This window comes from Artibeus jamaicensis, unplaced genomic scaffold, assembly GCF_021234435.1.
Source record: "Artibeus jamaicensis isolate MK-2021 breed Jamaican fruit bat unplaced genomic scaffold, CSHL_Jam_final contig_519, whole genome shotgun sequence".
NCBI classification, from domain to species: domain Eukaryota; kingdom Metazoa; phylum Chordata; class Mammalia; order Chiroptera; family Phyllostomidae; genus Artibeus; species Artibeus jamaicensis.
The window spans coordinates 40,604,894-40,621,512 of NW_026521871.1; the positions used below are offsets into that span (position 1 = coordinate 40,604,894).

The 16,619-nt window shown below is 36.3% G+C and overlaps 1 protein-coding gene across 14 annotated transcripts in view; it reads right to left on the reverse strand.

Annotated features, from left to right (window-relative positions):
- Positions 1-16,619, reverse strand: part of SLC4A7 (solute carrier family 4 member 7) — a 96,807-nt gene that overhangs the window by 31,730 nt on the left and 48,458 nt on the right. For all 14 annotated transcript variants that reach the window (XM_053669242.1, XM_053669240.1, XM_053669237.1 and 11 more), the window contains 6 exons: positions 13,020-13,135; positions 10,830-10,987; positions 9,637-9,724; positions 7,574-7,720; positions 3,909-4,015; positions 1,552-1,726 (listed from right to left, as the gene is read on the reverse strand). In XM_053669242.1, coding sequence (XP_053525217.1) covers positions 1,552-1,726; positions 3,909-4,015; positions 7,574-7,720; positions 9,637-9,724; positions 10,830-10,987; positions 13,020-13,135 — 791 coding nt within the window. The remainder of the gene's footprint in view (positions 1-1,551; positions 1,727-3,908; positions 4,016-7,573; positions 7,721-9,636; positions 9,725-10,829; positions 10,988-13,019; positions 13,136-16,619) is intronic.

Below are 16,619 nucleotides of genomic sequence, written 5' to 3' on the forward strand. Positions count from 1 at the left end.
AGCCCATCCACACATGCATCACTCCCAATCCACTCACTTCTTCCTTAACCACTACACACTCTGGAACTCCGCCTCCCACTGCCCCCATTTATACTTCAAGTTCCAATAAAGCGCCTGAAAACAAACAGGTTTCCAAATCATTTTCCTCTGTAACGCTCTCGAGTACTCCTTGTCTATGACTTCAACTCTGGCGGCTCTGCCTTTATCCCACTCAGGTGTGGCACAGTGGCTACGTGATCCTGTCCTTTTTCCCCTTAGGTTAGATCCTTGGGGGCAGAAGACACACGTGCATGTGACATGTGTCCCTGTCCCTTGGGGACCTAAAGCACTATCACATGCACGTGGTCCTGAACAGCAGGATGAGAAGGGCAGGCAGCGAGTGACAGGCAGAGTCCAAGGGCAAGGCAGCAGTTCCCTGATGGTCACCAGCAAGACACGTTCCCACAGGGACCAGCAGGGTCAACACAGAACTTGTGACAGCACAGAAAGCAGCTTACAAAAATCAAAAAACACCTTTCATTCGGTGATCACAGAACAAGGTAGAAGAAGCTAAATAAACTGAGTGGAAAGGACATTTCAATTGTCAGGTTTATCTCATGTTCAGCCCATGAAATATTTTAATTAAATAATTATCACTACTTAGCTTTGGCTATTTTTTAACCTTTTATTTGTTCTTTTAGAAATTGATTTTTCTCCCAAGAGTAAATATAATTCAATAAAATATACTTAAGAATTACAAAGCATCTCATTTAAATGCTGTTAAAATGTATATAAACAAACAATTTCACAATTTTACAAAGCACTATTCAGTTATGTTTCCCGTGGCCCCTAATACAACCTTACCAAGAACAAAAACATATTAAAACTTTCATTTTAGTCAATAACAAAGAACATAAAAACTTTCGATTCAGTCATATTAAATAATGAATGCAGTTTTCAGTTATACTTTCCAATAAAAAGTATAGACTACTTTCACACAAATCTAGTAACAGCAAAATTCAAGTAAGCACCATTTCACAAATCCATTTGTCCTCAATTATGTTCTCTTCTTCCCAACAGTCTAGTCCAGGCCTTCCCGCCAGGGCTGATGAGTTAACATTACTCACATGGCTCTAACTACCCTATGATGCCTTCCACAGGATATGAAGCAGCCCAGTGATAAACTCCCCCACCCACGGCCCACCCCGAACCAGTTTAGGTGGTCTCCCCGCACCAGACCCCTCTCCCCCACACAGGCAACACAACAAGCCTTTTACTCAATTTATAAAACCATTCATCCAGCAAACCAAGATAAACTTTTTGTTTCTCTTTTTCTTCACCATCTTCTTTCTTTCTTTTTTTTTTTTTAACATCAACTGTGCATCTTCTCCTGTTCATATGGCTTCCCCATGTTTTCCATAGCAATTACCTTTGGGGGAAGTCTGCTTTTGGACAGGTTAATCATGCTGTGGGTAGACTCTTCAAATAAAAGTACGAATAGTGAGACAAATGCACACAGACACTTGCCTCTGAAGAGCTAAGAGCCTGGCCACTACCAATCTTTGTACTCACTATTCTGCCTTCTGTGGCTTCTCCAAGCAGCCCTCCAAAAGTGATTACAGGAGACATACAGGCACAGTATAGGAAAAGAATCGAGGCCAGGCACTGCAGACTTAATGCATCCTTGAAGTCACTCAAGAAAAAAGGTGCTTTCCTTTTGATGTCAAGTATCAAACCACCAAAAAGCCTAAATAGGTGAGATGAAACTCGTCAAACTGTACACTAGAGGATTCTAGCTATTTCAAACTAAAACTATGGGCTACATAAAACTGCTGGTGTCTAGTGTTTTGTCAACAAAAATTCATAACCTCTTTAAATCATGATATAAATAAATTACAGGAGATACTCATTTAATCTAACCCGCTGGTAGAGGAAAGCTAGACCCTCACTAAGTTAAGAGACATAATCATCTGTACTTTACAGACTATATACTAAAAGAACTACAGGCAAATGATTTTATATAAGTAAATGTAATTTCAGACGCAAATGTGCAGGAACACGTACAATAAAAATAAAATCTAACAACTCATCCGTGAAAATATGCATAAGCACTTCTATTAATCATTATCTACATTATAAGTCTTAAAGGCAGGTGTCAGAAATACCAGGAAGGCAATTATAAATCATAAGCCCCCAAAATACCCTTTAATATAAATAGAGTATGCTTTGCTCAGATATACTCAGTAGTAAATTAAATAATTTAGTTACTTTTTTAAATTAGTACTTAAATGGCACAAATATTTCTGGTCTGGGAAAAAAAAAAAAGCCTAATAATTACCAGTATAAGTAGTATAAGTAATTTACTTATATATAGTCAAACTAGTATGCATATTAAGACGTTTTAATTAGTGAATTTAAAAATCTATATTTACACATCAAAGCTGGGTCATTTTAATGTGTGTTTTTTTTTTCATCAGACTTCAGGTACCACTATTGTGAAAGCATTTTACTAAACGATAAGCTTTGTGAGGGGCGGAGACTTTTTCTCATTCTATCCCATTACCTCCAGGGTCTAGAACACTGCCTGGGACAGGGAGGTACTTGGTAAATGCTTGTGACAAATCAGTAATTGAAAAAGCTCTTATCACTCAAAAGTATACACTCATTCAAATCCCTACTGTAGTAAACACACCAAAAAATTGATCCTATGCTTTTAAATGCTTTGAATATTTCAAGCTTTACCCTTCTAACTTTAAGTGAGTGGTGAAATGGATCCTGATCACATACAAGTGGAAGAAGTTATCTTATAAATTATCTACCAGCAAGGGGAATCAACTTGCAATAAAAAATGATGCCAATGATAATCTAGAAACTGAAACTACATCATCAAATCAATCACTGATTATTTAACTGCTTATATAAGGCTGTCGGCTGACCTGACCATAAGCTCAAGAGGGGCTGTGGTACTTCCCAGTGACTAATCCTATCTCAATTGGAAGTTTGAGGAAATAATAGTAACAATTGCTAACGTCAGATCAGTAGTACCTTTTGCATGGGGACAATCTCATTCACTATTATATTCACAGAAACTAATGTATCAGTCAATGAAGTAATTAATTGTTAGTTTAAACTTCTTTAAACTTTCTAGTCAGTTTGCCAGTTGTTATTTTTCTTCTATACAGTATTATTTAAGTATGTCATTAATATCCCTAACAGTAAGTGTGTATAAGATATCCTGTTTTTTTAAACAAATATTTAAGATGTAATGTTTACTTTCATAGAGACAAAACAATATCAACACTCACATGCTTTTCTATAGATTAAAAAAATACCATTTCTCTACTTCTACAAAGTATTTTAAGGCAATGTTTATACCTGGCTATATTTCTATCCTTTATTCCAAAAATGAACAAATTCAACAATTTTTCTAACTGGGTTGCCAGAGAACAATACCATGGTTTAATTATATTTGTCTAATTTTACATTATCTTATGATACTAATACTCTTTTATGAATTTTAAGTCTATGCACACACAAAAAAATACTGGTTATAATTTCTGTTCCCATAATTCTCTAACTTCTTAAGGAGAATTGTAAAACTACACACATTCTTTAAAACATTCTTATAAATTAATGTAAATTAACCTACTATTATAAATGAACAACATTCTTAACATATGATGCACAATATTTTCACTTTAAATTAAATCTTGTTATACATAACCCAAGTATATACTAGTAAAATTATTTTTAAATGCATGTTAATTTTCCTTAACATCATATACCTATACAATAGAGCACATTTAAAAAAAAACATGTAAAAAAGGCTATGTAAAATTAGGTTCAAACATTTGCAAAGAAACAGAATTTGCATGCCCTTTCCATCAAATCAACCCTAGTCTCACATGATCAGCAGTACATGTACCCACCGTCCAGTCCTCTGGAGCTCAGGCCCAGCGTGATGAGCAGCCTCTTTGGGAATCTCACCCGAGCTGGGGGCAGATCCATTGGGAAAGACAGGAATCTTTCTCTTTTCCTGCATTACACACACAGGAAAAAAAAAACACACACACTTTCAGAATTTTGCTTTCAGAAATCTGAGATAGCATCTTCAATTAGAGGGAGCATGAGATCTCTTACTGGACATCTACCTAATTAGTGCCCCTGGAAAAAAAATGCCTCCTAAAGTAAACTTCTTTAAATAAGCTGTCCTTTAAAACAGAAGCCGATACTCATCCATTAATATTTTAAGTTCATGCTTGGCTTGTTCCATTTTATATTCTAGGATCAAATATACCATAACACATATTCATACATAACATTTCAAATTACTGTTCAACAACAGAAACATAAACATCCAGTAAAACAGCTCTGCAAACAGAATTTTTAAAATACTGCTCATGTTAACTACTGAAATATACTTTACATCAAGAAAGAAGTAAACGCAATTCTTCTTTTACTAAAATGCTTCTCTTATGATGTAAGTAGTACAAGAGTTGTTTGTTAAAGGCATTTTCATAAAAAAATCAATACCCCATTAAATTTTATTACAAATTCAAGAGCACTGTTCTCATGATAAAGGATGTTGTCCTGCTCGCTCGAAGAGAAGGGAATGAGCTTTTAAAGCTGTTACTTGAGCCTAAAAGAATGACAGAGACAGCAAGATAAAAAGTGAGGAGGATGATAAGAGAGGGAGGTGGGAGAAGTAAAGGAGGGGGTGGGGGAAAAGAGAGAGAGAGAGAGAAAGAGCGAGAGAGACAGATAGATAGATAGGCGGGTGGGTCATCCCAGGAGGTGCCTTGGGTCAAAGGCCCTAGATACACTACTAACTTACACCACCTGGTTTATATGTTGAATATTTATAGAGTATGAAAACTTACCTATAATCATAAGATTACATGAAAATATCAAAAATAAAAACTAAGTTACATCTTAGATCAAAAGACAAAGAAAAGAAAATTATGGCACTCCTAGAAAACAAACATAACTACATTAAGAAAAATGAAAGAGTAAAAGAAATGAATTAATAAGCACCTAACTCAGGAAATGTTAAAAACAAAAACAAAAACTCTTCTCTCCTGAAGGAATGTAAAAGGAATAAAAACAGCTAAAGCAGGAACTGAGTTAGAAAAAATGTGTACATAAAAAACACTGATATAAATTTTTAAAGCTATTCTATCTGAAATATATGATAAACCATTAGCTAATCACAAAAGCTATTACAGGGAGGCAACTTCACAAACGAAGGGAAATTTTATGTGTGCACATATATTCATATGTGTGTGTACACATATATGTAAAAATATATAAAAGAAACAGAGTATACTGTACAACCCTATACAGATAAATTTAAAACCTTGATGAAATGGGTAATATACTAGGAAAACAAAATTTCCCAAAACTGACACCAGAAAAGAGAGAAATCAGTACTATAGTTTACTAAAACTGACCACAGACAAAAATAGACATCTTACTCAAACCAATTTCCACAGACTGAGGAAGTTATTGAAGGCTATTACGCAACAAAAGATCTAAGCTCAGACAATTTTACAAAAGAATTCTTCCAACTTTTAGAACCAAATTATTCTAAGCCATTTAAAGTTTTAAGACTACAGAAAATAGAAAACTAAAAATATGTTTCTACAAACCAAGTATAATAACACCCAAACATAAAAAATGCACAAAAATCTATTAGACCAAACTACTTACGAGATGCAAACAACATAAATAAAATACTAGAAATAGACTACCAACACATTAGAGCCCAAGTTGGGTTTATTGCAATAGTGCAAGAGTGTTTTCATATTAAAGAATCTATTAATATCATTTATTATAATAATTGGTAAAGAAAATTCATATGATCATCTCCACAGATGCTAAAAAGCCCTTTAACAAAATTTAACACCTAGTTATATTAAAATTTTCAGTGAAATAGGAATGGGAGTACTTTCTGCACGTGGTAAAGTGTATATTTTAGTCCCAACATCATTAAACTTAGGAACAGAGTTAGAAACTAAGAAATTTCTATAAAGAATCAACACTATTAGAGATTTTAGTCAATACGATCAGACAACAGAAAAGGTATCAGAGGTATAAGAATTCTAAAAGGAGAGATTAAAATACTGCAGCTTGTATGACTGAAAATTTACAAACAATAAGAGAATCAAGAAAGGTAGCAGGCTAAAAACATATACAGCAACAAACAGCCTTCAAATACATAAACAGTAACAGACACTATAACTGAACAAAGACCTCATTTACAATAGAAAAAATTACAACATTCCTTAAAGACACAAAACCTGACTTAAAACAGGAAGACAACTAGGGAAAGATCTACCACGTTCTTGAACAGATTCACTGTCATAAAGATGTCAGTTTTCCTTTAATTCACTTAGAAATATAACTGCCATCACAATTTTTTAAAATCAGGTTTTTTTCTGTAAATAGGAAGCTGATTTTAAAGCTTACACAGAAAAAATATGGAAACGTAATCAAGGAAATTTAGAAAAACAAAAGTAACAGGAGTCAAGAATGAATCTAAACCTTCCACTTATTAAAATATACCAAAAAGCCTCAAGAACAAAAAAGAAATTCCACAGAAAGACCTGAACGCAAGTGGAAATTTACTAAATTAGAAAGGCCACATCATCGACCTACAGGAATAATAAAAAAAATTTTAGTAACTGTTTAATAAATTGGGAGAACAAAGCAGCAATTTAGGAAAATAGTTGGAGGCATACTCCACATGATACACCATGATAAACTCCAAAGGCTCAATGAACAATTTAAATGCACAAAAACAATAAATATGGTGGTCGAGGGCAACGAACAAAATATATTCAGGGATAGTCAACCTCAGTAATGACAAAAAGGCAAAGTCAAGTCACATTAAAATACCCAGTGCAGGAGGACGAAGATCTCTCAGACCAACACACACCCCAAAGCCCGCCAATACACTACGTCAGTGAGACCCCAAGGACACGGGCACCCTCATCCATTGCTGTGGGGGTGAATGAAGTTCACTGAGCAAGAAGAGATTCTGCTAATTATCAACCAGAATCAAAAACTGCCATGTGAGCCGGCGATCCTATTTCTGGGAATGTACCCTATAGCTCTGTCTGCACACGGCTCAGGTGGCACATGAGTGCGGTGACATGTGACAGCAAAAGACTGAGGGTGGCCTGAGTCCAGGCATCGAACACACTGTGATATATTCAATACATGGAATACAACAAAACTGCGAGAAAAAAGTGGCAATAGTTCTATGATTTTTATGATCGGATCACCAGGTTATACTGTTATTTTTTTAAAAGGCAAGGTTCATCACAGAACATATAGTACATTCACTTTTGGTAAAAAAGAAGAAAAAAATAAAACTCTATGTTCCTATTTCTGTGTACTGAACAAAAACTCCAAGGAAAAACCAAGACCTACAGCCAACAGTGAGCCACAGTAGGTGAGTAAAGGGGTGAGGATATAAACAGGACACATGGGGACACAACTTCTCTGAGTGCTCTATACATTTTCGATTTTTATGTGTGATGTACTCAAAATATTTTTTCAGTGCAACCCGGAGAACCGTGTGGATTCTTACCTGAGAAGGGACACTCTTGGGTGGCTCTATCCGTATAGAAGGGTCCCACTCTCCTGGAGGTAGGACAGTTACTTGATCTAAAAATTCATCAATTCCTGATAAGAGGTCATTTCTGTCTTTAGCTTTATAAGCTACATCATGAAAAATCTAAAGAAAAAGAAATTGAGTAAAAGAAGTTTAAAGTTGACAAAGAAGTCTACACATAGCAAGTCCACATCACATGTCATAAGTCTACAATGAAGATAAATTACCTAACCTCGTATCCCAAACACATCTCCAGCCCACCCTGAGTAACAACTATAAAAAATAACTCGCTATTAATATTATGGCATGAATTAACGGTAACAAACGACAAAAGAAAATAGTGATGTGTTAAAACAAAGCAATTTTTAAAAACATACATTTTTACATGGGAAATACTCAGCGATTCATCACCAAACAAAACAACACTGTAGCATGTCTTTCCACTCCTATGATATTTTAATGTCATTTATCCTAAACCAAGAATCATGGATATACAATTTTACTTAAGTAAATAATTTATTTGATCACTTATATCTACTGGGTGCCTACTATTTGCCGGGCACAATTCTAAGCACTTAGGGCAGTGGACACAGAGAAGGTAAGGTCCCTGTCCTCAGGAACCCAGGGGGAAAGACAGTGAAACAGGTTAATCCCACAAATACGTAACCGCAGGTAGAGATGACAGCTCTGATAAAAGGAAAGCAGGGTAAAGGGAAGTCTCAGAGGAGGCAACACTGTGGGAGAAACGTGAATAAAATGCGTAGAGTTGGGTGGAGATGGCAGAAGAGAATTCAGGCAAAGGGAAGACCCACCGTAACCATCCAGAGGTAAGAGGGAGCGTAACACATCTGAGGAACAGAAAGGAAGCGTACGTGGCCAGAGCAAAAGCGGGGAGAGTAGAAGTTTCAAGAAGTATTCAGAGGCTAGATCAGGCAGACTCTATTAAGACAATGGTAAGGATTTTAAGTTTAAAGCCCTGGCTGGTGTAGCTCAGTGGATTGAGCGTGGGCCCGCAAACCAGAGGATCGCAATTTGATTCCCAATTAGGGCACATGCCTGGGCTGTAGGCCAGTTCCCATCAGGGGATACAGGACAGGCAACCGTAAACCATACATTGATATTTCTCTCCCTCTCTCCTTCCCTTCCCCTCTAAGGATAAATAAATAAAATCTTTTTAAAAAGATTTTAAGTTTAAATATAAATCTGTAATAAGATGTCACTGACGCATCTCGATCAAGAGAATGATATATTCGAATCTGCATGTAATTGTTAACATAGAGGAAAATACTATAAGAGAAAGACTCAGAGAGTCCATATTAATCACCAAAGAGAAGAAGGTTAAAGAGTGTAAACCAGAGAAGCCGCAGTGGAGATGGCAGATTAAATGCAAAGTATGTTAGAGGTAAAAATCAATGGAATCTGGTGATTTAACGGTTTGAAAGAGGATAGAGAAAGGAGGTCAGGTAGAGAGAGTTGGGGCTTCTGTGACCAGTTGGGGCTTCTGTGACCTTAGGGACACATGGCAGAGATGTCCGGGGCCTGACCACAAAGCTATCTCCCAAAGGGAGGAAGTCCTGATCAACTAGATCATGGTCAAAGGCGAAGTTTGCAAACAGAAAAGAGAAATTAGAGAAAGAAGGGGGAAAGGCAAAAAGACAAAGTCCTGAGGAAACCCCAAAGAAATGATATCCAAAAATCCAGAATGAAGAAAATTTCTAGAAAATGATAGTGTCAAATGCGGGGGAGAAAATAAAGAGAACACCGAAAAATATCCACTGCTCCTGAAAGAAATTTCTTGAAGACCTTTAGCAAAAGCAAAACAGCTGAAGAGTGAATATGAGATACACCTGAAATGTACACAGTTTTACTAATTAACGTCACCCCAATAAATTCAATCAAGAAATGAGGGAATAAGAAATAAAAAAGTAAAGACATCGAGGACAATTTTTTAGGCTTCACTATAAAAGCAAAGAGAACTTAGAATTTAACATATCATATGCTTCATAATCAGTGTCCGCTCCAAAGGGCACTTCAGTTACCTCATCGGTCATGAGAGTGGCTATTGATCGCCCGATTTCATGGTACTGTGGTGCCTTTCCTGCTGGACCCAGTAACAGAAACAAAAACCTAAGAAAACAGTAAAACACAGATTTAAACAGAAGCGACATACGCACATAACTCTCAGAAATCATTTTAAAAACTCACTGAAGTACAAACCCCCAAACAACACTTAAGACCACTTTATCACCCTCCCACACTGATTACTGTAAAAAGCTGGCATCTCCACTCAAACCAGAGCAGATCGCAGAAAAAAAGGCATTCACAATTAACCTTCCACTGACTTATTACTCCCCATCTTCCTTAGGCTAAGACAGTAATTAAGGAATTGAGTGTTTTACATTAAAAGTTCCCATCTTCTATATCCTTTTGAATTTGAGTTAACGGTTGTTTCTAGTCTGTTTGACAAAATAAATAAATAATAAATTAGTGAATATCAATCCCACTGAAGTACTTAAAAGTAAGGTCTGCCTAATAAAAGAGTTAAAGAATATACAGAAAAAAATCCCAAATCTCTCAAAATATAATCTGGATAAAGACATTCAAATGGCAAATAAGGAACTAATTTCTTTGGAAGGAAAAAGAATTTTTATCTACAACTCCCAATTCAACATCAAAGCTCATATTACTTGATTTTTTATTTATTTATAATGACTAAATAAAAATGTTTAATTTCCTGCTTAATTAAGTCCTTATTAACACAACAGGAAAATATTAATATTTATGTTTTTCAATTTAGGAAGTATTCATCTTCCTGCTCCAAGAATTTAAATATGAATCTACAGAGGAATTCTTTTTCTCACTTATCTTAAAACCACACCATTAATGCATCTCAGTAAAGCATACTAAAAATAGGCATGTAATTTCAATTAAGTTGCAATGACTTCTTCAGACTTACAATTATAAAAATAATTTAAAAAATTTTTTAAGTTATTCTCATTTAGAGTTAAGTTTATACAGTCCACAGCTAAAGAACTGACTACTTCTTATAACACTGCTGCCTAATTATTCTTATGGATATTACTGCTATTTTAATTTTTATGCGGAATGTAAATATTTTTAGTTCCAGAAAGAGAGATCATTCTTTTATCCCCTAAGAGTCAAAGCACAAGGTATAATGACAATATTAGCAAAACAAAAAACACTGTAGAGGTGACCGGACTGGCCTCCTGACCTGGTAGGAACAGGGACCTCGGTCAGCCCTGAGAGCAGAACAGCGGGAGCCAGCCTCACAAACGCGATGATGGGTCTTTCCAAAAAGTCCACTTCCCCCACCAGCACATTGGACGCTTCGGCTCCCGAAGGGATTTTTCTCATGAAATTCATATCAACCTATTGACAAATAAATAATAATTTAAAATACAATTTGCGTGGTGTTTGTAAAACTATTTAAAGAGAAACAAGAAAGGAAAAACGCTTTTAAGACTAGCATTTGCTAATCAAAACTGGTGATCTAATAAATAAATAAATGCCAAAATTCTTACAAAGAATGCGGTAGACAAATACAAAAAAAAAGCAAGCAAAATACATCTAGGAAACAATACTCCCAACTGTTTTAACTGTGACAATCTTTACTATTTCAGAAATCTAAATCATCAAACATAGGAAGCAGAGAAAAGTTTCAATGAATACAGCACTATTCATCAAAAAACGTTAAGGACAAAAATATACTTTACAAACTAACAACGGCTCGTGAAATTATACACAGTGCTAAAAAAACACTATTTCATAATAATCTATTAGTTAATCTTAGAAATAAATTAGTCCCTTTGCCTTTTTTAATAAGTCCTTTTAATTTTAAAGAACTGCGGGCATTCCCCAAGAGTTCCATTAAGTGGAAGAAATGCTTTCATTTTTATTTAAAACTAAAATAAATAGCCATTCCTGGTATACATGCACGGTAGTGCCGTAAGATCAAATTTGGTTGTCTGTGTATAATTACAAAGAAGAGGTTACTAACGTAGTAGTAAAGCACGGGAACTCCATCATCGATACGGTTTCACACAAGGCACTCAACAACCACTCACAGGGCTATCTATCACAGATAAAACCAGCACTTACAGCGGGCCTCTTGAGTCCCACACCCAGTGTGCCACAACTACAGTGCCAGGAGGCAGACTCCTGCCCAACAGGAGACAAGGAGGTGGACACAAGGACAGGCCAATTAAAAAATTTACAACTGTGACAGAGGAACAGAAATCAAAAACGGCAGCTGCCATGTCTAGAGGAGATCTCTAATGTAAATTACATTAACGTATTCGTTTAACAAGAGTAAACTGCAGTTTTAGTTCCTGAACACTTTTCACTCATCTGAAACAACAGGAGCACCAGTAAAAATAGAATCGAGTTCACACAGAGGTAAAAGTACCGCAGCCTTTTTGCATGGTCACTTGAATATATGGGACCCTTTTGCATGGTCCTGTATGCGAGGCTTTTTATAATTGGGCAGCGGAAAACCTGGCAAAGTTACATAAACACAAACCACCATTTAAACTTGTTTCCCACAAAACATGATCTATACTATGCATTATTAAAGACTGAAGAGAAATAAATGTTATATGAAATCATCACATTTAATTAAATGTCTGACACTGGATATAAAAGTATTAAGGCACTGAAAGTATCCTGTAGCAAATTAATAGCATTAACTTAAAATGGCCACATAGAACCAATTATGCAGAAGCAGTACTCATAAAAATACGCCTTAAACTCAATTGTTATTTGAACTTGTATTTCTTTGCCCCCCCTTTTGGAATATTTCCTTTTTCTATTTGACCTAAATACTCATTACCAAAATAAAAAAATCCTTTCAGATTTGTTTACTTGGTTTAGTTGGTAGATGGTTTAGTTAACATAGTTAACAGCAGGTTGTTTTTAAATCTGTGCCTTGCCCTCCCCACAGGGAAGCACTGATATGCTCCCAGTGATACTCCATGAAGTCCTGCCGGCATAAGGGCAGTCATTCTGGGATCGCTTCACAGCCGAGGAAAGGTGGGAGTCACTACCTTTGCTGTAATATCATTCCCAGAGTCAATCTTTCTAGTGGTGGTAACTGCAGAACAAGTGACTGTATTTCAAAAGTACTGAAGTTTCACCATGTCTACGAGCAGGTATAGATGAAAATACTGTTCCTCACATACTCTTCTGACCGAATTTAAGACTAGTGAGATACAGTTATATTCAAGTGCTCTGAGACTGTCACCTCTCTCACAATTTCTGACCTTAAATTAACCCATCGTAAGCGACACACGCAGATTTGTAAGCACGTGTCTATTAAAAAATTATTGTAGTCAATGCTAATAAAGGCACACTGCTAGCCATTTTCTCAGTAAGAATGTAGGAAGAGTCATAATGAGAGAATTACCTTACTGAAGTCAACAGTACTATTTTCTCTGCTGCCGCCACTTCCATTACCTTTAATCTCTCCACTTTTACTAGTGTCCAGGTTTCCAGGTGCAGACTGTGGAGAGGCCAAAATACCTGTATTTAAGAAGAAGCAAATTCCAAGTTAGTATGGAGAAAATTCACTTTGTAACCTAATTCTGCTCATATCCTGAAAGTGATGGTTTATTGAAAGCAAATGTGCAAGGTAAAATAAAATAAAAGTGCCAAGTGTTAGTACCAAACCAGCAAGACTAGAATAATATTTTAAGCAACAACAAAGCTATACATTTTAATATTTACAACAACGTCATCAGAATTTTACAAAAACGGTGGCCTTTGCAGAAAGAAAAAAAGTGAGTAGGTGCAGAACCACGGAAGAGGGGAACCTGAGACTGACCACCACCACAGTTGCTTAGAGACTATTACACTTCCAATACACTTAACACACATGTGAATGGTGGGGGGTCATGATGCCTAACCACACTTAGCATGCTTGCAACAATAACAACATAAATTTTCTGATAAATACTAAATGTAACTCAGAAAACTTAAGAGCCATATCAACTAAATGTAGGTTAAATTTACCATAATCTTCCATCATCATAATAGTTTTCCTCAAGAATTTTCATTTCCGTTGGGTAACATTTATGTGCTGTCTACTAAAACACACAACCTTATAATATAATAACAATTTTTTAATAATATAAATACCAAAGGGAGGGTGTTTTTTTAAATCAAACAGATCAATCCTGAAAGAAGCACTTTCTGCCACTTTGTCAGCCATGTGACTCTTACGTAATTCACGCAATTTCTAAGATCCAGACAATCTTAGAAAATTAGTTTGTCTGGATTACAATGGACAGATGTATGTTCTGCAAAACTAGCTTGTCTGGGTGACAAATGATGTCTGTCCCAGCATTACCGCACATTATTTCAAGTGACAGTTGGCAGCAACACTGCACAGCAATAAAACAACCTAACAACACCCTGAACCATGCAACCAATTGTTACCACCATGAATTCTGCAAAAGGTTCAAATCTTAACAATTTTAAAGTATATCACAGATTTCTACCACACCCAATATTTCTAGTTCAAGAACATGGAACACTATGTACCCCAGGAGAAAAGGCACGAAACTGAGTTACAACAGACTGACTTGACTTTAAACTCTGCCACTCACATGGCAATCTAGTGACCCAGAGAAACTCAACTAAACTGCTGGTGATTCCCTCTCATAAACCTTATGGTTAATTGTTGGTAAATAAACCCAGAATTTTAAGCACATCACATATATTTGATGCATCTAAGAAAGTTTCCATCTTTCTAGAATGTAACACAGTATAGCTGAAACTAAGTCCTTTAGGTCTGGTGTTCATACTCAGTGAGAGAAGACCTTTGTGATATACACTTCTCTACTGAATACCTAAGGCAAGGTGTCACTGTGGCCCCAGATCACAGTATAAAAACACATACCCAATCTATTTGGCCACATGCTCCTTCTCTGGAAGTGTGCAAGAATTCTGGAGTAAAATATTTCCTAAAACCTAACTCATTTTTCAGCATTTTAGCTTAGCACAGGAAAGTTATTAGGATTCCTCCTCTTTGACCTTTGCCCCTGAACTCCCAGAACAGAATCCACTCCTGCAGCAAAGTACAGGCCCAAGCAGGGCATGGGGGTGGGGGGCGCAACGAGTATTTCCAGTGGTTTCCACCAACTCCCACACAAGAAAATGACCAATATCATTAAGGCCCTGGCACCAAGTGCAACAGAGCATCAATCCGTATATACTTGCAGCCATTGAAAATATTCAATCTGTAGATGCATATAATGAAAGAATACATGTGCGGTTTCCCCAAACAATCCCAGCAAAGAGACTTCGGAGAGAAGAGTGGAAGGAGGAGAAGGTTATGAGGGACAGTAGGGTAAAGTAGGGATAGGAAGAAGAAATGATGGGAAACTAGATACTGTCAAAACTAGAAGATGTGACCTGAAGTCACTTAGCGAACTTGGCCATCTGGAACCTGCTAAAAACATCATGCCAGGCATGTATTAGTTTTCCAACATCATCTTCTCTATGGTGTCCTTCCTCTCCTCAATTTCAGCTAAGCTAAAGCTGTTTTCTTGATCAGTAAAAAAAGTCTCTTGGCTCCTATAAAAAATTCTAAAGCTCAGCATTCAATGAGTAAATTCTCCAAAGTTAAAACTATCGTTAGCACTGACAACTCAGGAGGACAATATTTCTTTGCTTTAAAAAAAAAAGAAAATGTATTCATATATACAAAAGCAACACTGAGATTCAAAAATCATACTAGAGAAAGATAAATCAGATATCAGAGTTTTCTGTCATTAAAAGTTTGAAAAGTAGAAGCAGTTGGCACAATAGTTTGCAACTTAGGAAGATATTTGTTCCCCAAGAGACATCTGGCAATGTCTAGCGGCATTTGGGTTGTCACAACCAGGGCAGGCTGCTGGCAGCCAGTGAAGCAGGGCCGGGGAGGCCACCCAGCGCCCTGCAGTGGGCAGTGCAGGCCCCTGAGACAAAGAAGGGTCCCACGGCAAACGTTAACTGTGTCGGGAAAACTGAGTTAGAACAGCCATTTTCAACCTTTTCATCTCACATCACACACAAATTACTCATTAGATTTTGCAGCACAAAAAATATATATATTTTTGCCAATCTGACAAAAAATAAGCATAATTTTAATTGCTTTACAAAAGCATAATAATAATAATAATAATAATAGTAATTACCTACCCTTTTTGCTCCAAAGTGACTTTTTAAAAATATATATTTTGTATATAAGAATTTCTGGTATCAAGAATTAACCAATCTGATGCAACCTTATTATGCAACATGATAGTAAGATGCAATTCTATTACATGACCTACATACAAGAATCTATGATTCAAGAGAGGGCATTCACACCAAACAACTATGGTTGTGTTGGCTGTTGTCATTTTTTTATTTGACAATCTAAAGGGAAAAAAGTCAGTGCCTCTGACTAAATGTCAGGTATTTCATGTTTTAAAAATTCTCGCAGCACATCAAGTTGAAAATCTATGAGCTAGAAGACAGTTACAAATCCTAAAAATGAGTTTACCTCTTTTACATATAATTATTCTCCAAAAAAATAACTGATGGGAAACACCACTTTCCTTTTCACTCTGGGTATGCACAAGTAATGACTCATGGCACAGTGTCTACAACATTAGGCTTTTCCAAAATTATGCTGAGGACACCATCTTCCTCATTTAACATAACATCAGATTTCAAGGAAATGACAGTGTCTAGGTGCTTTAAGCACCACAGTAACTAAACAGGGAATAGTATATAGTCGTCGTTCCTATCATTTTAACTACATACTTCTACAGCAGTCTTCCTCAACAGTAACTGTGAGCTTTTTCTTATCTTTAAAAACTCCCCCTCTCCCTTCCATTCTAATTCCTTTTCTTTAGAAAGGCTGGTAAATCTCACTGGCATACTTATGGCAGAGAAGGAAAAGAAACTGTCTTCCTCAGTTCTCAGTTAATTGCCCCTCTTACCCCTAATGACATGGCCTAAGTCACTGAGACCCATG